This window comes from Podospora anserina, chromosome 1, assembly GCF_000226545.1.
Source record: "Podospora anserina S mat+ genomic DNA chromosome 1, supercontig 1".
In the NCBI taxonomy this organism is placed as follows: domain Eukaryota; kingdom Fungi; phylum Ascomycota; class Sordariomycetes; order Sordariales; family Podosporaceae; genus Podospora; species Podospora anserina.
The window spans coordinates 2256460-2280179 of record NW_001914859.1 but is presented as its reverse complement, the minus strand read 5'-3'; the positions used below and the strand labels follow the sequence as shown (position 1 = coordinate 2280179).

Sequence of the window (23720 nt, the reverse complement as noted above, 5' to 3'; positions counted from 1 at the left end):
GACAAAATCGGGTAGATTCGTGCAACTTTCTCTTGGCTCTAAGCAAGGACTGACTGAGATCAACCGACCCATCGCCAATGAATAACACCGAGATCCAATCCAACGCCGACATGGGTGGTCAATCCGAGGCGGTCGAACCGCTCCTGGGTACCCCGGAGGGTAAACAACGACAGCAGCAAGAAAAGATACATCAGGCCTCCACGCTCCTCCCTTTCAAGGCCCGTCTCTTCCTCCTTCTCGTTTCTCTCGTTGTTTGTATTTTCACCTTGCAAAACGCAATACACGACCTCGAAGCTCTCGGGAAGATCAGCAACATGCTTGCGTCCGTTGACGAGCTGCTCGCTCTTGTTTTGACACTTCTCTGGGTTCAGCAGAGTTGTGCTACGCCTTCTTGTTCAAACGGAGGAGGCAAAAAATTCCCTTCACTTCTCAACGCGGAGATTCCGGATTTGATCAAGGGGTTGGATTCGGGTCTATTTACTACGGTTGACTTGGTGAACGCTTACATCGCACGGATCAACGAGGTTAATTCGACACTCAAGGCGGTCACACAGATTAATCCCGATGCCTTGTCCATTGCGGCAGACCTGGACGCTGCTCGGGCGGCGGGCGACAAAAAGGGACCTCTTCACGGTATCCCGATTCTATTGAAGGATAGTATTGGGACTTTTGACAAGATGGAAAATACCGCCGGGTCATACGCCCTTGTTGGAGCAAAAGTGCCAGAGGACAGCACCGTGGTGGCCAAACTCCGGAAAGCAGGTGCGGTGATACTGGGGAAAGCCAACATGTCCCAGTGGGCCAACTTTAGAAGTTTCAACTCGAGCAATGGGTGGTCCTCGACCGGTGGGCAAACAGAAGGGGCTTATTTCCCAAAACAAGATCCCGTCGGTTCCTCCTCCGGCAGCGGTGTGGCCATTTCCATTGGTTTGGCAGCTGCCTCCCTGGGGACTGAAACCCATGGTTCAATCATCGCCCCGGCTCAGATGAACAACCTTGTTGGCATCAAGCCGACTGTAGGCCTGACCTCCCGCCACCTTGTCGTGCCTATCAGTGAACGCCAGGACACCATAGGGCCCATGGCCAGGACGGTCAAGGACGCCGCATACCTCCTCGCTGCCATAGCCGGAAAAGACTCAAAAGACAATTACACGAGTTCTATTCCCTTCGAAACGCTCCCTGATTACGTCTCCGCCTGCCAACTCGGCTCCTTGTCAGGTAAACGAATCGGCATCCCAAGAAATCTGATCCCAAGCCCTCTGCCGCAATCATTCCAATACATTGTCTCGAGTTTCAACACCGCCCTTGGCGTCCTGCGAGAAGCCAACGCAACGATAATCGACGACCTGTACTTGCCCGGTCAGGTCCTGATGAACCTCGGCCCATATCAAATGCACGTCGTAAACGCCGAATTCATCTCCGCACTCCCAAGATACTTTGCCTCGTTGACCAGCAATCCAGCCAATCTCACCGACCTTCAATCTCTGATAAACTGGACAAAATCTCACGGACACCTGGAGCACTATCCCGACCGAGATGTCGCTCGCTGGGAGGGTGTTTTGACCAATACCGGCCACGGAAACGACTCGCCTTACTTCTGGGGTAATTACTCTGCCCAGATCTATGCCGCTGGCTCGCAGGGAATTTTGGGAGCGCTCAAAAACCATTCGTTGGACGCCTTGGTTATCCCGACCTGGTGGTCCGCTACCATGCCGGCGATGCTGGGAACTCCAGTTGTGACGGTGCCGATGGGGAAACTGCCGAATGATGGAAGTGTGGTTGAGGAAAAGGACCAACGTGGAGATTTGGTGCGTTGGGCAGGGAATTTGCCCTTTGGTATCAGTTTTGTTGGTGAGGGTTTCAGCGAGGAGAAACTGATTGGGTTGGCGTATGATTTTGAGCAAAAGACGAAGGTGAGGGAGACGGTGAAGCCGTATGTCAAGCCCAAGACGGAGTTGAGAGATGTGGTTGCGGAAAGGGTGCAAAAACAAATTGCCAAAATCGCTGGGAAGTGGAGTAAAGATGCTGCCGATGGGGTGTTTTGAGCTGAATGATGCGGTGTCTGTATTGAGTTGAGAGACGCTTTTTGTAGCAGCCCTGAAAGAATTTTACCAGGCAAGAGCCTGATTTCCAGTCTTTGCTGCAGCAGGCTGGTTCCCTTGTCTGCTGTTCTCCTCTTCCTGATCGTACTCATGTCCCCTCTCAACACCCTCCTCATCTCTCAAAACATTCCAATCAAGTCCAAATCTCTCCCCTTCCCGCCTGACAATCGCATCCCACTTTTTGATCAGAGGGTGAGAAGCCGCCACATCCGGGAAGAGCACCTCCCCGCCGCTTTCCTCGTCACCAACGGGGTAGTTCCACGTCCCGTCCTCACAAAACCAGTCCTTGGCAAAAACACTTCTCACGTCAAGCTCTCGCCTGGCTTCGTTGAGAAGGACCTCTAACCGCCCCCACTCTGCGGTTTCCCATGGCTGAGGTGGAGAAGTGGAAATAGACTGCAGCCCAAAAGCAGCCACGAAGCCTTCGATGATGCCTAGGAGGATCCCGGCCCGAGAGCCGATGTTGGCTCCGAGGGTGAACCCCTCGTCGAAGCCGGCTTGGACGGAGGTGGATTTGGCGTGGGTGATGCCGTCGATGTAGCCGGTTTTGGAGTGGAGGGTTTTGAGGCGGTTGATGTCACGTTCTCTTTCTGAGGAGGATGAGACGGTGGTGGTGGAAGAGGGGATAAAGTCATTGTCTTCATCGTCGCCCCAGACGTCGTCGAACTGACCGTTTTCGGGCTCGGTGTCGTCTTGGTCTTGGTGTGGGCTGGGGGCTGGGTGAGAGGACATGCTGGGGAAGATGTCTTGGTTGTTGGCGGTTGATGCTCTTGTTTCGTCGGGGTGGAGGGAGGGATGGCGGAGGAGCATGGTAAGATTTTTGATGTTGGAGAGGATGAGTGAGATGGGTGGTTGATGAAAACGGGGATGGGATTGGGGGATTCAAGGTTGGGAAAAGGTTGGGAAAAAGTTGGAAAGGGGGAAAATTTTGAGTTCAAAGTGAATGTTGAAAGCGAGCCGGCTTGAAGGCAAACAAAAAAGCTAAAATAAATTGATGCAGGTGGAGGATGTATTTGTTACATGCATAACCCTAACCCTCTCACAAGTGAGTCAATTGCTTTGTAATTGAGTTGAGGCGGTTGGAATTTGGAGTGAAAGGTTCATCCGAGAATGCAAGAAAGAAATCTCGATGAAATGGTCTGGATGGGTGCCTAATGGATGAAATGTTGTGCTACGTCCTGCCTGTTCACATACCTTATGCAGGGTTGCAGGTTCAAGGTTGGCCAAGGGATTGGAGGTGGTCGACAGATGTGGTGTGTTTGATATCCATATGTGTATTCGCTGGGAAAAAAACAATATTGTAACGCTATTTGCAGAAAATCATAGAATGACGCATTTGGATGGCAATCCGCATGGTCCTCCTTCCTCCTCCTTATCCTCCTCCTTGTGCTCTGGCACTGGCTCGGCCCTCGTTTGCCTTTCCCCAGCTGCAGGGGCACTGGCAGCTGCTGGAGCTGGAGTCTCAACGACAGCCGGTGCAGGAACTGACTCTCCCCCCGATGAACCCCCTTTCACCACCTATTAGCCACATGCCGTCCCACTTCTCCCACACAAACACTCACGATGGTGATTTCACGCACTGAAAGCCTTGGCGACCGTCTTGTAAAACTCCTCGCCCTGGATGGTGGCCAGCTCTTTCTCCACATCACTAGGCTGGCGAGAACCGTCACCACCAGCGAAAGTACCCGCTCCCCAGGCACTACCACCGCGGACCGCATCCAGGTTGGTCAAGATGCCGAAGGCCTTGGCGTATCCGAGGGGCACGTAGATGATGCCGTGGTGGGCGAAGGTGCTCATGGCGGCGAGAGCAGTGGACTCCTGGCCACCTCCCTGAGAGGCAGTGGAGATGAAGACACCGGCGTACTTGCCCCAGAAACCACCGGAGCTCCATTGCTTGCCGGTCTTGTCCCAGAAAGCCTTCCATTGAGCGGGGAAGTTGCCGTATCTTGTTGGGATGCCGATGAGGAAGGCGTCATATTGCTCGAGCACGCTTGGGTCTTCGAGGACGGGGACATCTGTGGCCTTAGGAGGAGCGTACATCTTGGCGAGGACCTCGTCAGAAAGAGTCTCGGGGACCCTAGGTGTTTCACTGTTAGCATGTCTCATGATCTGAAGGGCAGACAACTTACTGGTAGAGATCGGCAGTGCCGCCAGCCTTCTCGATACCGGCTTTCTCAGCCTCAGCCAACTGCTTGATGTGGCCGTACATCGAGTAGTAAACAATTGCGATCTTGGGAGCCATGTTGACTGGTTATGTGGGTATATATATGACGCTAATGGGTATCAAGTGGTGCTTGGAAAGATCAAGGCGTGGGTATCAACTGGATGTTGGGAATGATAACAAGCTGGATAGGCAAAGAAGAGGGAGGAAGTCAAGTCTATATATACATACTTGTCAAAATGACAGCGGGAAGGGATGGGGTACTGACCAGGGAAGATCCCGCGTCAAAGAAGGTCTCAGGTTAGACCCCCGTGTTGCGGGTACCTCATCTGCATTTGTCGGCATTCGTCATGATCGGATAATCAACCCTGGATCAACGATTGCTGGCGACCGACGGAGGGGTTCGATGTCTAGTAACGCAACGCCCAAGAGGCGTCGGTGTAGCACCGAAATTGGTCCGGCTCCCCCTCCCGACGGGCCTGTCAACACGTTCGAAATGCTTCCAAAACCGATATCGCGAATGCCATGCTTAGCATTGTCCGCATCCGGTCTCTGCACAAGTTATTGATCCATTACCAAATATAGGATACTCAACGTCTAGGACACCCTGGAGTGCAAAATAGTGGTATCCCACACGCCCGTAGCTGATGTTCAGCTAGCTGTGTTGGTCGCCCAGGCCTTGCCCCTCTCAAAACTGCCCCTCAACACCAGGACTGCCCCACTCTAGATTGACCTTAGCATTGCTGAATAAGGGCTGACGGAAGTGCTGTAAGACATTATTCACGGCCCTCGCCCTCGCGTTTTGGCTGCAGATTGCCCTCTGACAAATCGGGTTGCTTCAATCGCTGGGTTTCCGAGACAAAGCAGCCTTGTAAATACTAAACCCCGATGACAGTTGTCAGTTGAACCACCAGCCACCAGAACATCGTATCCGCATCGACGTAACGTTTCTGAAGGAACAATGATGGAACTTTTTTTTTCGCAGGGGATCACATGCAGCCAAACGGGTCGAGGACACTCTGGGATCCGTGCACGCTGCAAGTTGCGGAGTTGAACCGTGCTTAAGCTCCCTGTCCGTGATGCTTGGCACGCAAGAGCTCTCCATCCATGGAACACCACGAACATATCACGAAACGTCTTTCTGGTAGCTCTTTACTCTTCTCGGTTATGATTGCCCATTCCAGACTGGAGTACTTTGGTTTCATGTGCTTGGCATCAAACACGTTTCAGTCGAGCATATCTACTACTGTGTCAGCGCGACTCAGACTTCCCTGGGCACACTTCTTCCCGGCAGTTGCGGATGTCTTGATATCAGAGATGATGCGGTAGTTTGGGCCAAGGTACTATTTATTTTCTTTATATCATGCATCATCCGTAAGTTGCATATACCTAATGTAAACTGACTATTCTAGCCTCTCGTGTGGTCATGGACAAACCCAAACATCACGCACATGTCGTCTCTCCCAATGCATATAGTAGCAGGTATGAATTGATGAGATGCCCCTATGACCACTTCCTACCACCCTCCTTTCTTTCTATACTGCAAAAACCTCGCTGTCGAGTAGAGAAACGTCGCAATCAAAAGCCCACAGGCAGCATACAGGACCGTCGGCACCCATCTGGCATTGGCACTCTCACCACCCAAGACCGCACCCGCAATGGGCGTCCCAATCAGAACCGCAGTTCCAGAGACAATGAACCCAAAACCCATTCTGGTTCCAACTCTCGAAAGATCAGGAGATAGCTCGACGACAACACTAGGTGTCAAGCTGACCACGCCGCCCGAGAAGGCACCATACAGCAGTACAAAAACCACTGATCCAGCGAGATTCTTAACTCCCAGCCAGCCGAAGACGAGAATCGCACTCCCCGACATGCAAACGAGCATGAGGTTCAGGCACCCAAACCGATCCGCCAGCGCGTTGGGGATAATTCTGCCAAAAATCGACCCGGCATTCACCAACGTAACCAGATACGGCGCAAAGGACTCGGTAACCGACGCCTGCGATGTGCCATACAGCGTGATGTAAAAGAACGGGACATAGAGCGTCAAGAAGGCAAAGAAACCGCCAGCGGTGAAGCTCAAATATGGACCATCCTTGAAAAGGCTCTTGTCGACCAGCGACTTCTTCCCCTTGTGAGGTGGCACCCTGGTCTTCATGAACGCAACTGGTATGACCGACATTCCCAGCAGGATGAAGGCGATCACCCTCGTCGCCCAGCCGAAACCCAGGCTCTTCTCCAACTTTGAAAAGATGATCGGAAAAACCGTCCCGGCAACTGGCGACCCTGCCGAGGCGATGCCCAAGGCTAACGCCCGATGGCGGGCAAAGTACTGACTGAGGATCGCAGCTGAAGGTAGGAAAGTCATTCCCATGCCGCTCCCCATGCAAAACCCTTGCGCGAGAAGGACTTGCCAGTACTCGGTACATAACGAGGTCATGAACTGGCCGAAGACGATGAGGAACATGCCGGTGATGAGGAGGTGGCGGAAGTAGCCGGCGTCATAGAGAGGACCGGCGAACACGCCGACCAAGAAGAGGAGGGCGGCTTGGGTAGAGCCGATCCATGAGATTGAGGAGGGTGGATGGGAGGATAGGAGGGTTGTTTCGTAGTAGGCCTCTGTGCAACGGGTTAGATTTCGCAAAGGGGAATGGGATGGAACAAGACGTACGGAAGACCCCGAAGGTGTTGATAAGACCCCAGGTGTTGACGAGGATAGCGGTCGAGCCTAGGACTTGGAGCCAAGCTGTGAGACCTCCATCTGGGACCACATCTGGTGGTGGGTCAACATTCGAGGCAGGATCTGTTTCTGTGTTGTGGCTGGGCTTGAAGCCGGCGATGTTCTGGTCGTTTGGGATTGAGATTTCGCCGTCTGTTCTGTCCGAGTCGGAGGCGGATGTGGAATCTTTCTCCTTCATGGTCTGTGTTCGTAGACCTCTTTTCTGACTTTGTTTCTTTCCAGTCCAACAGGCTCTTTCAGCTGTCGTTGGAAAGGATAACGGTGTTTTGTTCCAAAGAAAAAGTGACTTCGGTTGGTGGCGGTGGGGATATATCGTCCGGATAAGTATAAGCTGAGGTCTCTGGTCTGAGCATCCACTTTCAAATCGTCGGGGGGACGAGGTCTAGAGTAACATCAAATCATGAGGCCATCGACGGCATTAGGTAGGGACAACTTCGTATCTTTTCATTCACCTTTTAGAGCATTTGAAAGAAGGGATACGCAAGTGGCGGCGGGGCCGTGATCAGTATTCATAGGAGGAAGGTACCTAGGTAAGGTTCGGGAATCATCGTCCACATCCCGTGTCGAGCGGATATAACCAGGACTTAATTTTCTTTGGGACAAGCCATCAAAAAGGAAAAAAGAAGAATTCGCTTGTTCCAATAAATTGATCAATGAACCACATGGGAATTCGCAAACCGGCGCCGAATCCCACCCCGCCTTTTCTTTGTGTCTTGTCTGGGGTAGGAAGTGGACTCAACTGGTTTAGTCTAGTTTGTTAGTTGGATGGTGTGTGGTATCATGCCCCTTCTCCGCCGCAGGTGAGAAAGCTTCCGGTACCTGCTATATTTTCTTGGAGACGTCAAGTAAAAGCTTAGCACTGTTGTTGGGGATTTACCAATCTTTCGTCTTATAACACCGAGGGAGCACGAGAGAGGTGATTATTTATCAAGCTCGCAGTGCCATGTCAACTCTCTCAACCTGTCTTCTTGTTTTTCATCGTTTTTTTATCACCGTCAAGACGATGGATACCTGCCGAGAGATTCCAGGCCAGATCACCGCTATCTCAGCTCCACCAAGAAACCTAGGGTTGTGCCGAGGAGGATTTTGGAATTACTCAACACCAACGCCAAAACGCAGGCACATAACGTAAGAGAAAACAGAGCAATTACCAAGCAAATACTTGTTTAATTCTCAAGCAGGGCTGCTTGTACCGCTTGGAAAAGTAATCTTCCCTTCTTTCTGCACAGTAGAGGAGGGGTACGGGGGCGAGGCGGACGATTGATGTTGAATGATGTCGTTCAAAACGGCAGAATGGTGTGAGACAAGCACGGGATTTGGGCCATGTGGTGCGAAAAGCCACCCCCGCAAAAAAAGCACGGCGCCGCTGCCCTTGTCCTCCTCACGGGTCGGAACGGGGGTTGCGGATTCCGGGTGACCTAACCGATGCGGTGGTGTGTGTGTGTGAGTGTGGCCGATGGCCGGCCCGATGGTGATAGGTCATATCATCATGGGGCAAAGATAAGTCTTGTCGATGATGATGTCAAATATGCCGGCCGGTTCCGAGGATGTTCTGCATTTTCTCTGCTGGGTTTACTTCCTAGTTACACCACTGACAACCTGGAAGCAGGTAGAGGAACTGGACTGGCCCGGCGATGGGCAGCAGGGTGCCTTCTGCTGACAAGGCTGTCAATGGGCCATGAGAAGGTGTAACGAACGCTGTGCTTGACCAAAAAGCTATATACGCCTAACCCAACAGCAAGAAACGAACCAATTGCCGAACACCTTGTATCCAAACTAATTAACCCCACGCCTAGCCCAGAAACACTCCTCTCTCCAACACATCACCAAGCCTCAACCAAACTTCTTCTCAAACTTCTTCAACATTCCCGACACCCCCCTCTCCAACCTCCCCGCATTCTCCTCCAGCTTCCCCCTCACCTCCTTCTTCGGTCTATACTCCTCCTCCGGCACATAAAACTGCTGATGCACAGCATACTCATTCTGCTGCGGCAGCCCCGCCTGCGCCGTCTGCGGCCCTTGGACCCCAACGCCGGGTGAAGCCCCGATCCCACCCACGGCAGGTGGTGTAGGTGTCTGAGACACGGCCGCCACAGCAGCGGGGTTATACACCTGCGGCTGACCCGGGAATGTCCCAACGCCTCCGTAAGGACTCACCAGCCCTGGACTGGAGAGGGGAGTACCAACTGCCGGCATGGTTACTGAGCGGGTGATGCCTGGATGAGGAGGCGCACCTACACCACCGAGGGAGCCGAAGCCTTGGGGGGCGAAGCCGGGTGATGCCACGGGGGGACCGGGGAATGTTGGCGCTCCGGGGGGGTGTTGGAGGTTGGGAGGTGGGATGCCCGGGCTCAACGGGCTGAGATGGCTTGGTCCGGGTGGAAGGCCAGGGGAGAAAGGAGTGGCGGCGTCATAGGCGAGGGTTTGATGGAGTGGGTTGGCGACGCCGTCTTCAGGAGGGGGAGTCTTTTCCCTGTGGCGGAGCTGCTCTGGAGCTGCGGGCGCGGCGGGGTTGTAAGGGATAGGTGAGAAGGCTGCTGGGGGAGGAGGGGGAGGAGGGAGGTCGCCATCTACTGCGGACACCGGAGGGCCAGGGAAAGACGGGACGCCGGGGTTGGCTTGCTGGGCTGGGGAGGAGTCGGAGATGGCAACTTTCTCGAGCTTTTGAACAAGGGAGCTAGCTTCGGTGGGTTGACGGGGTGGAGGCCCGGGTTCATCGAGGACTTCGCATTGGGTATGGGGAAGGACGCGGCGGATGCCGTTGACGAACTCGAGGGCGTCTTGGTGAGTCCAGAAGTAGAGGTCAAGGGAGTGAAGTTTGTAGTGATATTTGGCTTGGTTGTGGGGGTCATAGGTTGGAAGGTGCCATTCTTCTTGGTTATTGACTTGGCCGACGATGAGGGTTACGAGGCAAGTGTGCTTGTATGTGTATTGGAGGTGGACATTGTCGAGGTCTGGCAACATGCTTGGTTAGCAAGTGCCATCATTGCTTGTGCGACAAAGCCAAGGTATCTTACAGCCATCAAATGCGTCTTGATCCTCTGTGCCTGGCTGGTTCGCAATCTCTAAACGGGCGCGTCCCTGATTGGGGTCCTCGAAGAGGTAGACATAGGACCCCTTATCGAATCGATGATGAGGCGGGTTATTTGTTGGTGGCCCGTAAAAGTAATGAACGTCGCCAAAGCTTCACATGCTCCAAGTTAGGACATATAACCTCACAATAATGCGTAGAGGCACAAAGAAAGCAAGCATACTTACAGCGTGGCTACAAGTTCTTCTCCCGGCCGGGCGGCCATCGTTGCGACGCGCGATGCGATCGACAGGATGAGGGGAAGTTGGTGGTGATGAGGGGTGAGAAACACAAAGAGAACAGCGGCGCAACACAACTCTAGTTCCACCCAGAACTAGGGAAAAGACAGGAGATAGTTCAGTCAAGCTGGCAGGAGACAGAGAAAAGGAAAAAAAAGTAGCCAGAAAAAAGATCACGGTGGTATTCCTATGAGACAAGCCCATCAGCTCCCCCCTGTGCGACACTCGAGCTGGAACCATGACCCAGAGAGCTTAGGCGTCCCTTGGGCAGGCCCACGCGCACATTAGCGAGCAATTGAAAGCCCATCACTCCCGTCCCGTCAACAAATCACCTCTTTTTTACAGCGTGATGATCCTACCCCTGGACATGCCGTCAGGACAGCTCGGGTGGTTGTGATGCTGTGAATGAGTGGGTGCCCCTCCCACCTGGGCGCTTAAACAGATACTGCCAAGCCTTCATAGCGGGGTAGGTACCGGTGGTCAGAGCTCTGTCCAATTGTCAATTGCAACCCCTGCCCAACACAGTGCGATCTCTCCCATCGCCCGCACCGTGCCCGTCCCGGAGACTGGCCAAAAATTTGGAACCGCGACAACGGAAAGAGCCGATTTGAGTTAATCGACTCGAACAGACACCTCACCGGCGACAGCTCCAGCGACGACACCCCTCCACGTCCTCCACGCCCACCACTTTTCACCCTCTCTTTCTGGTACGAATCCCCCGGCTCAAACCGTCCTCTCAAGTCCCCACTAACCCCCCCAAAAGCCAACAACCAAATCACCCCCCTCCCCAACCCGGGGCCCAGCACCCACCCAATTCCATATCAAACCCTCCCCCCGAGGTTCATCAACATCCAAAATGGGCATCCACTCCATCTGCAACGCCCTCTCCCACCTCCAAAACGCCTCCCGCGCCAAGCTAGGCCTCACCTCGATCCCCAACACAAAGTACAACCTCCGCTTCGCCCTCGCCCTCCACCGCGCGGGCTTCATCTCCTCCGTCACCCGCGCCGGCCTCACCCCCCCTCCCCCCGAAGCCCTTCTGACCTTCGAAACCGAACCCGTCACCTCGGCCAACGTCTCCACCCGTCGTCTGTGGCTGGGGCTCAAGTACTTCAACAACAAGCCCGTCATGTCCAACCTCCAGGCCGTGTCCAAGCCAAAGAGGCCGGTGACTGCGGATTACAAGGAGCTGTCCAAGATTGCGAGGGGGTTCCAGGCGGGGCATATCAAGGGGCTCAACCTGGGGGAGACGTTGTTTTTGTGCACGGATAAGGGGGTGTTGGAGGTGAGGGAGGCGTTGGAGAAGAGGGTGGGGGGTCTGGTTCTGGCGAGGGTTTCGTAGGGTGGATGAGGGAGAAATCAAGAAATTAAAAAAAACAAGAAGAAAAAAAATAGAAGGGGGCGTTGATGGTGGTGGAATGTGGAAGGAAGGATGTAAAGGATATCATACCCAACGATGAGAGTGTACGAGATAGTGGGGAGAAGACGAAAGACATGTACATCAAAGTTAAATACACCAAGATCAAAGACACATGAGCAGACTGTAACTGAAGCAGATTTCAGAGGCAACCCTTAGCAACAAGGCTACCAGTTGATTCAGCTTCCATATATGGCCTCGGAAAGGAATTGTACAATGAATACTGTTATTCATACTAATCTAACATGCTTTGTGTGCCTGACTGTGTGTGTGCGCGAGCGTGCCTGCCAGCCTCTGTCTCTTTTGTATGCATCTTGCGTGCGGTGTCCTATGCAATAAAGTGCTGTTTGCCCTCCCCCCCGAAACACCAAACCACACACATATACCGAAAACCCTATTCTATATAGACAAACTCCTCCCCCCTTCCTTAATGTTTCTCCCCCCATTTCCCTACCATTCTCCTTTCCCTTTCCCTGCTGTGCTTATCAAAAACAAACAACTCCCGAATATGAGGCAAGTACCAACAACGGAAAGCCAATAAAAACATAAACCCAACAATGAGAATCCACAGGCTCTCTCCCTCTCTCCCAATTAACAAGGCAAAGCACTTTCCTCCTCTTTTCACCTCTCACCCCCTCACCCCCCCCCCACCCCCCCACACACACACACAAAAAGGTATCATACGAAAAAGCTGGGAGTTTTTTTGTTCGCGTTCCCTCCAACCAATACAAACAAATAGGTGTCATTAGCAGCGCTTAAAAGAGCAATGCAAAACCGACAAGCCAAAATCCCTCTTTGGGGGTGTTAAAAGGTAACAAAGTGCGGTACCATGGGCCGCGGTCAAGAAGAATACAAAGAATTAAACAAGGTGTCGAGTCCGTCGCGACAGGTAATTAGGCGGCGATAGCGGAGATTTCGGAATGGCTCTCCTTGTTGTCGATGACGGAAGCCTCGGTTTCTTCTGTGGCAGAAGGAGAGGGGGAAGAGGTATTGTCGTTGCTATGTCCGCTCACTTCGGCCTTGGAATCGGCAGACCCGACGCTCATGCGCTCCATGCTGTTTGTCACAGCCTTGACCCCAGGGGAAGTCTCTGGCAGAGTGATCTCACCCTCAACCTCCTTGGCGGCTTCCACGGCCTCCTCGGCGGTCTCAGCCTGCTCCGCAAGGACTGCTACCTCCTGAACCGCCGTCTTCTCAGCCACGGCATCGAGAGCGGCGTGCTTAGCGTCGTCCTCGGCAGACTTTGAAGCGGGAACAATCTCGGCGGCTGGAGCCAGGCTGGTCTGCGATGCTGAAGGTGCGCTATGTCCTGACGTGGCACTATGTGGTCGTGAGACAGCCTTCTTAACGCGGGGCTTAGACGCTGGGGATGTTCTCCGGGAGGCTGGCCCATGTCTGGGTGGAGAAATGGGCACCTTTTGTGTGACCTTGTTGGCAGAGGCTTGGGTAGGCCGCATCATACGCGCGAGGAAACTCTCGTCAACCGGCTTCTCCTTCTTAGGAGCATGGTCCTTGGCTGGCTGAGGCGGAGGGGGTCCTATGCTCGGCCGGGAGCGGCCAACGGTCGAACTCTGTCGTTTGAGCGTTTTACCCGGCGCGGCTTTGCTAGTGGTGCCCGACATGCTTGTTCTGCTGGCGGAGCGTGCGAGGGAACTGGCGTGTTGTGCGCTGTCGCCGTGGACCTTGGAACCGGAGGCAGCCGTATGCGTTGTGAGGCCTGGAGGAAGCTTTACTGGTCTTGTTGGTGACTTGACCTTTGGCTTGACAAACCCTGTGGCTGCGGGGGATGCATGGAGCGGAGGTGGCTTCTTCACCGAGGAAGGAGCAGAGGCCTTTGCGGCGGGAGTGGCTGCTTTTGGTGTCATTGTCTTTTCGGTGTGGGACACTTTCCTTTCGGGCGTCTGTTTAGGCGCAGCCAAATTCGGCTGAGGTCTCAGAGCTGGGCTCTTCGGGGGCTTGGTGGTGACTGGCGATTTCGCAGACTTTACATCGAGCTTTCCTGTCGAAGAAGTTGTCATCGGCTTCACTGTCGACTGTGGTGTGATGGTGGTGGTGGTGGGTTTCGTGGCTTCCTTGGTGGCAGTTGTCTCCTTCTTCTCCTCATTCGCACCGCTTGTCTCGTTTACTGGCTCTTTGGTCTCCGGCTTTGGTGCTGGTGTGACTGTCTTCTCCGCAGTGCCATCCAGGGCTGGCTCTGGGGTCTTCACTTCCTCCTTCTTCACAATAGGTGCGGTCGGTGTTTGTGCGACATTCACTTCCTTGACCGGCGATGTCGCCGTCTTCTCTTCTGCCTTCGCCTGTGGTGATTCCACAATTGGTTGGTCTCTAAGGAAAGTTTTTGGCGTGCTCGTGAGCCTCTCAAATTTCTCGAACGGATTCGAGATTTCCTTTCCAGCAGTCGGCGTCGTCATTTCGCTAGATCCACCGCTGAGCTTTCGAATCCCGGGCACTGAATCCTGGCTGCCTTCTCGTGTCAAGCCCATCCTACCGTCTTTTTCGATTGCGATGAAGCTCGTTCGGACTTTGGCCAGCGGACGTGGGGACTCGGCGCCGGAAACTGTAACAATGACGACAGAATTAGCCATGTTTACCTCGTAGCCAGCTGCCACACGGAATGCGCATAGGCACCCGAATGCGCCGGCAGGTGTTGCGCGCAAAGGAACAGCACAAGATGATCCTTACCAAAAGGCACACCAGGCGAACGACCCCGGTCTGGAGGACTGTTTTCCCCCTTTTGCTCAAACATGGCGCGAAGGTTCTTGACGGCACTCATGATGGCGGATGTGGCAGTAGCTGCCCGTTTGGGTTTTCAATTCAAATATGTGGAGGGCCCCGAAGGCGATGACTAAAGCGCAAAGAGATCTTGACTGAGTCGTGTGAGGTTTCGTCACGCGGGGTGGTGTTGAAGTCGACTTTGGAGGGCAGCACCCGGCGCGCCGGGCTTTGCGAAAGAGACGCGCTTTGAGCTCCCCCGCGCCAAGTGACCCGAGGGATGGTCAAGAGAGCCCGTGTCGCTCGATTAAACAGCTGATGTGAGGAAGCCGGGAAATACAACAACAGACTAGGTGGGATATGGCGGCGTCGCAACGGGCAATGGTGTGGGAGCAATGTACGGGTGGTCGGAGGTTGCGTGTCGCGAACAGGATGCGAAAAAGATGCAGATAAAGTATCAACGGACCGTGGTGGCACCAAAAATGTGAAGGTGTCTTCATAAAATTAAGAGAACAATTTGGGGAAGGGTTGGTTCAGGGGAGCTTTGCCAAGCGGTTCGGTGGGACACACACTGCCCCTAATGCCTCGCAGCACTTTTCGTCCAGACAAATCAATCTGTTTGGCGCACCGAAAGCCCCGAGGGATTTTCTGTTGATAATCCTGAGACCCCGACAGCCAAAGCCTCTTGTTGTCTTTATCTTGGTGTGATCTTGGCCAAAGCGCCGTTGAGGTGGGTGCACAACGGTTGGCCCAAAGCTGGAACAGCTCCAGCAGAGAGGTGGGTTTCAGGGGCTGTGCTCCAGGTCGTCCACCACCGTCCACCACTCGCGATGCTCTAATAAATATCCTCCTACATACATTGCCACACGCCGTCAGCCTTTTTCGTTGGAAAAGCGCCGCTTGCCTCTCTGTCTAACACACACAACCTGTCAGAGCCGGTCTTGCTACCACCGTGGGCATCAGAACGCAGCTTTCCCCGGACCAGCCGTCTTTGGCGCCAGGATACCCTTTCGAGAAGGCCATCCCGCCTTCTTCTGACTTGTGTTTCAGATGTCCGTCATGCATTGCGTCTGGCGGCATCATCATATAAAGCGCAGATGCTTGTGCTCCGTCCGATGTAGAAGACATATACGGCATAGCGGTAGGAATAATCCCGATATTCCGCTTGAGGCCACCTTCCTTTCCAGCCCTACAGCTCCGGGTTGTTGATAAGAGGGTACGGGATATGATATTGAACTTCAAGGAGCACCCTGCCAGCAAGCAGGCAAGCATGGAGAACGTTTCAACAGGCCATCTGGAAAACGGCCAGGCCCAACGCAAACCGAGTTGGAGCTCCAACCCCACATTCTGGATCGCATTCATTTACACCCGAACGGGAAATAGCCAAGCAAATGATTTGAGCTTCTCGGGAACCAACCGCGGGGCAACATCAAGATCCACGGTTTCTAGCTCCGATCCCGGCTGCCGAAAGAACGCAATCCGAGCCTTTTCAGCCCGCGGCCAATAATTTCGCCCGTGGCTTGCCCGTTAAACAAACCTCCCAAACCAAAAGAAAAAAAAAAGGTCAATTGACGCGCAAACATGGCTGCCAGAAGAGCTTTGACTATCGGTATGTTCTTGCGGGAACCCATGATTGCTTCTTTCACCACAATAAACTTGCTTTTTCTAACACTGGCTGCGATTACAAGGCCTCATCCCCGGTGATGGCATCGGCAAGGAGGTCATCCCCGCTGGTCGCCGTGTCCTCGAGGCCCTCCCTGCCTCTCTGGGTCTGAAGTTCGACTTTGTCGACCTCAACGCCGGCTGGGAGACCTTTGAGAAGACCGGCGTTGCTCTGCCCGAAGAGACCGTCCAGACTCTCCAGAGCTGCAATGGCGGTCTTTTCGGTGCTGTTAGCTCCCCCACCACCGCCGTCAAGGGGTACTCCTCCCCCATTGTCGCCCTCCGCAAAAGACTGGCCCTCTACGCCAACGTCCGCCCCGTCAAGACGGTCGCTACCGCCAAGAAGCCCATCGACATGGTCATCGTCCGTGAGAACACCGAGGACCTCTACGTCAAGGAGGAGAAGACCTACGACACCCCCGAGGGCAAGGTCGCCGAGGCGATCAAGCGCATCTCCGAGAAGGCCAGCACCAACATCGCCGCCATGGCCGGTGAGATTGCCCTGCGCCGGCAAAAGATCCGGGCGAGCGGAGCCCCCAGCATCCACAAGGGCCCTCTCGTGACGGTGACTCACAAGTCCAACGTCTTGTCACAGACCGACGGCCTCTTCCGCACCGCCTCCAAGGCTGCCCTTGCCGACCCCAAGTTCAGCTCTGTCAAGGTTGAGGAGCAGATTGTTGACTCGATGGTCTACAAGCTCTTCCGCCAGCCTGAGGCGTATGATGTCATTGTTGCTCCTAACCTCTATGGCGACATCTTGTCTGATGGTGCCGCTGCTCTTGTTGGCTCGCTTGGTCTCGTTCCCAGCGCCAACGTTGGCAAGACTTTTGCTCTTGGTGAGCCTTGCCACGGCAGCGCGCCTGATATCCAGGGCCAGGGGATCTCCAACCCTATTGCTACTATCCGTAGCGCTGCGCTCATGCTGGAGTTCCTTGATGAGGAGGAGGCTGCTGCCAAGATCTACGCTGCTGTGGATGCTAACTTGGAGGAGGGCAAGTACGTCAGCCCCGACTTGGGCGGCACTGCCAAGACTGAGGAGGTCTTGCAGGATATCCTTAGACGTCTTTAAGTGATGATGGGTTTGGGAGGGAGACGTCGAGAGGAATAATGAGTGGACATGTTTCATATATATACCCCATTTTTCATGTAGACATGTTACACAGGAAACGTTATCAAAAATCAGGGGAGATGGGATAGTCTCTGGAATAGATAAAATAAAAGCAGGAGCTGTGTTGAGGGCGGTAATGAAGCTATTATGAAAACTCGGGTGTTGTTGCCATATTGTCACAAGGATAACCCGGGAATTCCCCGGATGTCATAACCCATAGGCCCAGGGGTATGCTGGGTCTCAAAGAGAGCCATCTGATATCAGAGACAGAGAGAGAGGATGTCGTTCATTAACCATCAAACCCCATATGACGCAACCTCTGCGCCTTGCGCCCCGTGTGTATCAGACAGCACCTATCATACAATCTTTGTCTACCCATCCATATATACATACATCCAACAACATCAAAAAAAGCACATGACCCCTTTATTGTGTACCGATATCATCGTCCCACCTTGTTTTCCTGTCCCATTTTATGCCTATCCATCTGTCTATGGTACCTCTTCGTGGTGTATCTACCCCTGAGATTGCCCTACACCAAGTTATTCATGGCTCGTAGGGGTGATGATTCCCTTGTGACGTGGTGATGACTGGTGTATGGCGAAGCCATCCATAGCTCTAAATTTTGAGCAGGGCGGGTATCATTCTCACCAAGCCCTGGCCAGGGGGGCGCGGGGCGGGAAAATCCCCAAATCCTATCAACAAATCTTGCGATTGCTGATTTACTTGGTTCTCTTGGCGTCGAGCTCCTTCTCATAGGCAGCAACCAACTCCTTCCTATAATTCGAAGAAATGTCAGTCATCTTTCCTCAGCATCATCAACCAGAGAAAAACTTACTGCAAATGCGGCGGCGCAGGCGCATAATGGCTGAACTCCATGCTAAACTCTCCCTTACCCTGCGTAGCCGCTCTCAAGTGAGTGCTGAACCCAAACATGGCGTTCAAACTGCAGTCCGCCACAAGCGTGAACTCATCCGCGCCCACCTCGGTATCAACAATGGTACCCCTCTTGTTCATCAACATGAGGATGTTACCCTGGAACTCCACCGGCGCGGTGATTGTCGTCTTCATCAACGGCTCGAGCACTGCACCGCCCGCATCTGGGAAGGCCTTGCGGAACGCCATCTGAGTGGCGAGGTTGAAGGCGTAGTCACTGGAATCAGTAACGTGAGTAGCACCGTCAGTGATGATCATGCTGGCACCAATGACCCTGTGGCCCAAAAGGGGACCCTTGAGGCAGGCTTCTTCGAAACCCTTCCCGCAAGCGGCGAGGTACTTTTCGGGAATGGTACCACCGACGACGCGGGTCTCGAAGTAGTTCTTCTCGGCGTCTTCAGCGTTGGGCTCGACCCAGCCAACAACACGGGCGTAATCACCGGGACCGCCGGACTGGCGCTTGAGCAAGAAGTCGAACTCGGCCTTGCGGCTAATGGTCTCGCGGTAGGCGACGCGGGGTTTGCCAGTCTCGCAGTCGACCTTGTACTCACGGCGGAGACGCTCGACGTAAATGTCTAGATGAAGTTCGCCCATACCGCTGATGATGGTCTCTTCTGACTCCTCATCGACGTGGAGGCGGAAGGTGGGATCCTCACGCATGAAGCGGTTCATGGCCTTGGAGAAGGCGTCGGCGTCGCTGCTGCGCTTGGGCTTGATGCTGAGAGACATGACGGCGTCGGGGACGTACATGGAGCTCATGCCGTAAGGAAGGCGACCGTCGGTGAAGGTATCACCGGAGGCGCACTCAACGCCGAAGACGGCACAAATTTCACCGGCACCAATCTCGGCCACGTCCTCCATTTCATTGGAGTGCATGCGGACGATGCGGGGAATGCGGACCTTTTTGTCATTGCGGGTGTTGAAGAGGTACTGGCCCTTCTTCAGGGAGCCCTGGTAGACACGCATGTAGGTGAGCTGACCGTAAGGGTTCTCTTCCAGCTTGAAGGCGAGGCCGACAAAGGGAAGAGAGTTGTAGGGAAGCAAGCTGACAGGAGCTTCGCCCTTGGACCGGTCGAGAGCCATGTTGGGAACGTCGTTGGGGTTGGGGAGGTAGTCGCAGACAGCGTCAAGCATGGGCTGGATGGACTTGTCGGCGAGGGCAGAGCCCATCAACACAGGGGTGAACTTGAGGCCAATAGTCGCTCTGCGGATAGCAGCCTTGATCTGCTCAGGGGTGGGGGTGATCTCGTCCAAGAACATTTCGGCGATCTCATCGTCGACATCGGCCAATTTCTCAATCAGCTCTTGTCTCTTTTGCTCGGCCAACTCCTTCAACTCCTCGGGGATCTGGTTCGAGACCTTGACGTTGACACCACGTTGGCCATCGTTTCTGATTGCCCTCATCTCAATGAGATCAACGACACCCTCAAACTCCTTCTCAGCACCGATCGGAATCTGAATAGCGGCAGCCGGGATCTTGAGCTTGGAGTTGATCATCTCGACAGCCCTGAAGGGGTTGGCACCCATACGATCCATCTTGTTGACGAAGGAGATACGGGGGACGTTGTAACGCTTCATCTGGCGATCGACCGTGATGGTCTGGGATTGGACACCACTGACAGCGCACAGCACCATGACGGCGCCGTCCAACACTCTCATGGCTCTCTCGACCTCGATGGTGAAATCAATATGTCCGGGCGTGTCGATCAAGTTCAGGTGGTAGGTATCCTCCTTGCCGTCTTTGGTCTTGTACTTCCAGTCGGCAAAGGTGGCGGCAGACTGAATGGTGATACCTCTCTCCCTCTCCAGTTCCATGGAGTCCATCTTGGCACCGACGCCATCACGCCCGCGAACTTCGTGAATGTGCTTCGTTCTGCCGGTGTAGAAGAGAATGCGCTCGGATACAGTGGTCTTGCCGGAATCGATGTGTGCCTAGTGGTTTGCCATGCTTGTCTCAGCATTTCCTGTTCCCCAATAAAGTCCAGTTGGTTCTTCGACCAACTTGTCATCTTGAACCAAGGCCATAACATACTGCGATACCGATGTTCCGGACATGTGCCAACCTGGCAGCCTCGGCGGGGGAGACCTTCGCGGCGGCAGCTTCGGGGGTCATGTTGGCCTGGGCCAGCTCCTTGGCCTGCTTGAGACTGTAGTTCCCGTTCTCCAGTGTCAGCCATTGCTTGAAGATGTCATGTTAGGTTAAGGGGTTAAGCCATACGCGGCAGCAGCACCCTCGGCAGCCCTGTAGTTGGACGTCCTGCTGAACTCTCTGAGACCTCCCAGTCTGGCGCTGTTGATGGCAGCAGCGTATGGCAAGGCCCGGCGGCCCACCAGCGCTGCGTTTCTTGTCGCAAGAGCAGCGCGACAGCTGTTTACAGCCCGTATTACCCTCATCTTGGCTGGCCGAAGAAAGAGAAAAGGAATGACACCAACAACCACAAACAAGAGGGAAGGGGACGTTCGTGGGGCTAAGATTCCCGCAGGATACGGTACGGTGGTTCCCGGCGAGACTCCAGCTCCGCGAATTTTTTTAGTGGGGCCGGGAACTGGATTGACCACTCACGCCACAGCCTGTTTCTTACATCCAAGGAGGGGAGCAAAGTGAACATTGTTGACCCTATGTTGGTGTGTGTAGCCCAGTTCAAGTTGCTCGGTTGTAAAATCCAGGACTCTTATATCCAGATGTTGTGTGCTTACAGTCCCTCATCCAGGTGGGTAGGCTGTAGTTGAGTAGAACACACCGCGGGGTATCTATCTGGCTTGTAGACGAACATTATTCTACGGGAACAAATAATGCAAACAGTGCCAAATGACTGAGACCACGAACGCCTGTCGATTGCCACTATCCTCTGCTTCAACACGTCTTCTTTTATAACCAAGTACCTATATACAGTCCACCTCCATCTCAGTCACCCTCGCAACTTGCCCTTGACAGAATTAATCCAAGGAACTCTCCTATTTAAAAGCCAGAACCAACAGAACTCCATGCCAAATCATCTGATATTCGTTCGTCGTGCCCAAATTCCAAAGCCAAAGGGTCCAAAAAGGTACGTGTACATCCAATCTCTGGGTATCCCAAATACTCAGTTACATCCAATGCTTATTGTTCTCATGGTCTCGCGCTCGACGGTTCAATAACGATCTGTGGCACCTGGCTCAGTCTCAACCCTGGCCGACCTGTAGGCTCTTGGTCTTCCTGAGCCTGTGTGGCGAGGTCCTGAATGGCTGCCGACAGTCGGTTGCTGCGTGCCCTGGCTGGTCCGGGGCCTGGATAGTCTGGGGGTGGCTCGTTGAAGGGGCTGTTCCTGCCCGATAAGGCTGATACCCCAGAATTGCGACGTGAGTGCCCAGGCGTGATGTCGTCCAAGCTCACTTCGTCATAGTCGGGCGGTGGCATTCCAAAGTCGGCCAGGTCTGCGGTATCGATCATCTCGGGACTCGACCCAGCTCTTGGGGTGGCCATTGCGCTCGGTACCCGTGGTGTGTTTGCTCCAGAGTTTGCTCTCGACCGGGTTGATAATCCTGCGCTTGGCAAACCAGCACTTGGTAACCCGGCGCTGGTTAATCCTGCGCTATTTAAGCTGTAGGCGCTTCCTCCTGTCGTCAAGCTCGGTGTGTTTGGGCGGTTCGTCGTGTCGATACTGAGAGTCGCAGCACTGTGACTCCTGTCACGCCTCAACAGGAGGCTCTCTGGTTGGGTGGACGCCCCGATACTCGCGGCATCGCTGAGAAGACCAATCCGTTCGCTGTCGGTACTATTCGCCCGGATCCTAGTCCCATCTGCCCTTGCAACTCCCAAGTCGCCATACGCGACAGTGCTCACCGCTCGCGCTCTCGTTTCCTTCAACCGCTCGTGCTCGTTCCTCAGCTCCTCGATTTCCACCGTGTTTATCGCCGCCACGCTTCGACCCCGTTCCCTCAACTCCCGCATAGCTACCACATCGTTCGCCTCGCGCGCTTCCCGTCGTAACCGCCGCCTCTCCTCGCGATCGGCTAGTTGTCGACGTCTTGCCGCCCGAATCTGATAGAGAGCTTCCATTTCCTGTTCGCGCAACTCCTCCTCTTGCTCGGCCGTCGGCATCTCGACGACAACATCAATACCATCGCGCTCGCCCTCCCTGCCCAGAACCTGCTCGTTTTCTGTCGCTTTGGGTCGGTACACTGGCAATGTCATAACGCTGCGAACTGATGTGGACCGATCGACGGCCGCCAAGTTGTTGTTGGTGGCGCCATTCTGTGCTTGTGCGCCAGCCAATGCGTCCTCCAGGTTATCCTGGGCCTCTCTATTGATCTGTCGAGTTGTCGGAGAGTCGTCCTCTCGCTCTGTTTGTTTGTACTTCCCGCCTCGAGGTCCAAGGCATTTTCTCCAGAGGGACCGGGTGCAGAAGTATATGATGATGAGGGCAAAGATGCCACCGAGAACAGCGCCTACGATCTGAAGATGGCGGAGACGGTAAGAATGAGACTAAAGAATCAAGGCTGTTTGGGAGGGAAAAGCCTACCTGTGCTTCTTTGGAAGGCTGCTCCCTGGTTTTCCGAGAAAGCAATCTGCGAGATTCATCTTGACCGACTGGCAGCGTTACAAAGATCGGTATTCGAAGCTGCGGAGGCATCCTCCACTATTTTTTCAGTCTCCAAGCGAACCGAGTGAGCCCAACAGTGATACACGGTACAGCAGAATATCCAAAAAGAAACGTCGTCGATTATGCCTTGCTACGAGATGCAAAGGGTGCTCCGCATTGTACTCGTTCCCGAAGTTGCGTCTCTCCGATCCAAAAAGCTCGTGCCTAGCGGATGGTTCGCTCTCAGCTCAGCTCCCACAAGGCGGATTCGTCAACAATGGCTTGGCTCTCGATGCGGGGAATCGGCGTTACCCCAGACCAAAGCGGAGGAAGTCGGGGGTGAGGCGGACGTTGACGTTATTGATGAACTGGCCGTCTTGGTGAACCAGTGAACCAAAGCAGGTCAACAGAATGAAGAATGGCGATGAGGAGTCGACAGAAACCGAAAAGCGCAATCCAAACCGGCGGCAAAGGGTTGGGTGCTTTCATCTGCGACGACAAGGCACCTGCAAGCCAAGGCTGGATGCTCATTGCGGTAAGGCTGGGCTGAAAATGCACAGGGGCTGGCCGCTTAACGCACCGTGGCCCCTGTTCCGCGCTGTTCACGCCTCGACCGAGGGCCCAGATTTCCCCACGTTGCTGTCTCACACAGCAACTGGAACCTCTGTTCTGGGCTGTCCGTTGGTGATGGTAACCGGGCCGTTGAATTGCATCTCGGAAGTGTGCCAACGGCGCTTATCTCTCTGCGTTACTCGCCATGAACGTCTCACATCAGATTCCAATGTTGGCTCGAGTTGAGGAGGGAAGATACGATATCTTCGACTCTTTGTACGATTTGATTGACCGACCCGGATTTCCTCAGGCGGGGGCAGGGTACACCTCGTGTTTGCTCGCCCGCAGCTACCGCTCGCGATGGGGTCAGGTAACCCTCATCCAACTCTGGCTCCGGCCGTCACTACATAAGGTACAATGACTGTGCATGCAGGTTTGTCAAAGGCAATGTCGATC

At 54.2% G+C, this 23720-nt stretch overlaps 10 protein-coding genes across 10 annotated transcripts; 3 read left to right on the top strand and 7 right to left on the bottom strand.

The window, feature by feature from the left end:
* Positions 1 to 77: 77 nt before the first annotated feature.
* Positions 78 to 2045, top strand: PODANS_1_6410 (uncharacterized protein; the record flags this gene model as incomplete). Its single annotated transcript, XM_001912824.1, has 1 exon — positions 78 to 2045. One exon carries the CDS (start codon positions 78 to 80, stop codon positions 2043 to 2045), a length of 1968 nt encoding a protein of 655 aa, XP_001912859.1.
* Positions 2046 to 2108: 63 nt separating this feature from the next.
* On the bottom strand, positions 2109 to 2912 carry PODANS_1_6400 (uncharacterized protein; the record flags this gene model as incomplete). The annotated part of the gene is made up of 1 exon (XM_001912823.1): positions 2109 to 2912. One exon carries the CDS (start codon positions 2910 to 2912, stop codon positions 2109 to 2111), a length of 804 nt encoding a protein of 267 aa, XP_001912858.1.
* Positions 2913 to 3674: 762 nt separating this feature from the next.
* PODANS_1_6390 (uncharacterized protein) lies at positions 3675 to 4344 on the bottom strand (the record flags this gene model as incomplete). The annotated part of the gene is made up of 2 exons (XM_001912822.1): positions 3675 to 4179; positions 4232 to 4344. 2 exons carry the CDS (start codon positions 4342 to 4344, stop codon positions 3675 to 3677), a joined length of 618 nt encoding a protein of 205 aa, XP_001912857.1.
* Positions 4345 to 5779: 1435 nt separating this feature from the next.
* On the bottom strand, positions 5780 to 7184 carry PODANS_1_6380 (uncharacterized protein; the record flags this gene model as incomplete). Its single annotated transcript, XM_001912821.1, has 2 exons — positions 5780 to 6885; positions 6938 to 7184. 2 exons carry the CDS (start codon positions 7182 to 7184, stop codon positions 5780 to 5782), a joined length of 1353 nt encoding a protein of 450 aa, XP_001912856.1.
* Positions 7185 to 8839: 1655 nt separating this feature from the next.
* On the bottom strand, positions 8840 to 10189 carry PODANS_1_6370 (uncharacterized protein; the record flags this gene model as incomplete). Its single annotated transcript, XM_001912820.1, has 2 exons — positions 8840 to 9960; positions 10024 to 10189. Coding segments are annotated over 2 exons (1287 nt in total), but the record flags the coding sequence as incomplete, so codon positions are not given.
* A 982-nt stretch (positions 10190 to 11171) lies between these two features.
* Positions 11172 to 11657, top strand: PODANS_1_6360 (uncharacterized protein; the record flags this gene model as incomplete). Its single annotated transcript, XM_001912819.1, has 1 exon — positions 11172 to 11657. One exon carries the CDS (start codon positions 11172 to 11174, stop codon positions 11655 to 11657), a length of 486 nt encoding a protein of 161 aa, XP_001912854.1.
* A 968-nt stretch (positions 11658 to 12625) lies between these two features.
* On the bottom strand, positions 12626 to 14505 carry PODANS_1_6350 (uncharacterized protein; the record flags this gene model as incomplete). Its single annotated transcript, XM_001912818.1, has 2 exons — positions 12626 to 14289; positions 14415 to 14505. The coding sequence occupies 2 exons, from the start codon at positions 14503 to 14505 to the stop codon at positions 12626 to 12628; spliced, it is 1755 nt and encodes a 584-aa protein (XP_001912853.1).
* A 1520-nt stretch (positions 14506 to 16025) lies between these two features.
* On the top strand, positions 16026 to 17175 carry PODANS_1_6340 (uncharacterized protein; the record flags this gene model as incomplete). The annotated part of the gene is made up of 2 exons (XM_001912817.1): positions 16026 to 16053; positions 16133 to 17175. 2 exons carry the CDS (start codon positions 16026 to 16028, stop codon positions 17173 to 17175), a joined length of 1071 nt encoding a protein of 356 aa, XP_001912852.1.
* A 761-nt stretch (positions 17176 to 17936) lies between these two features.
* On the bottom strand, positions 17937 to 20544 carry PODANS_1_6330 (uncharacterized protein; the record flags this gene model as incomplete). Its single annotated transcript, XM_001912816.1, has 4 exons — positions 17937 to 17991; positions 18053 to 20082; positions 20183 to 20297; positions 20369 to 20544. 4 exons carry the CDS (start codon positions 20542 to 20544, stop codon positions 17937 to 17939), a joined length of 2376 nt encoding a protein of 791 aa, XP_001912851.1.
* A 715-nt stretch (positions 20545 to 21259) lies between these two features.
* On the bottom strand, positions 21260 to 22763 carry PODANS_1_6320 (uncharacterized protein; the record flags this gene model as incomplete). Its single annotated transcript, XM_001912815.1, has 2 exons — positions 21260 to 22585; positions 22653 to 22763. 2 exons carry the CDS (start codon positions 22761 to 22763, stop codon positions 21260 to 21262), a joined length of 1437 nt encoding a protein of 478 aa, XP_001912850.1.
* Between the last annotated feature and the right edge of the window lie 957 nt (positions 22764 to 23720).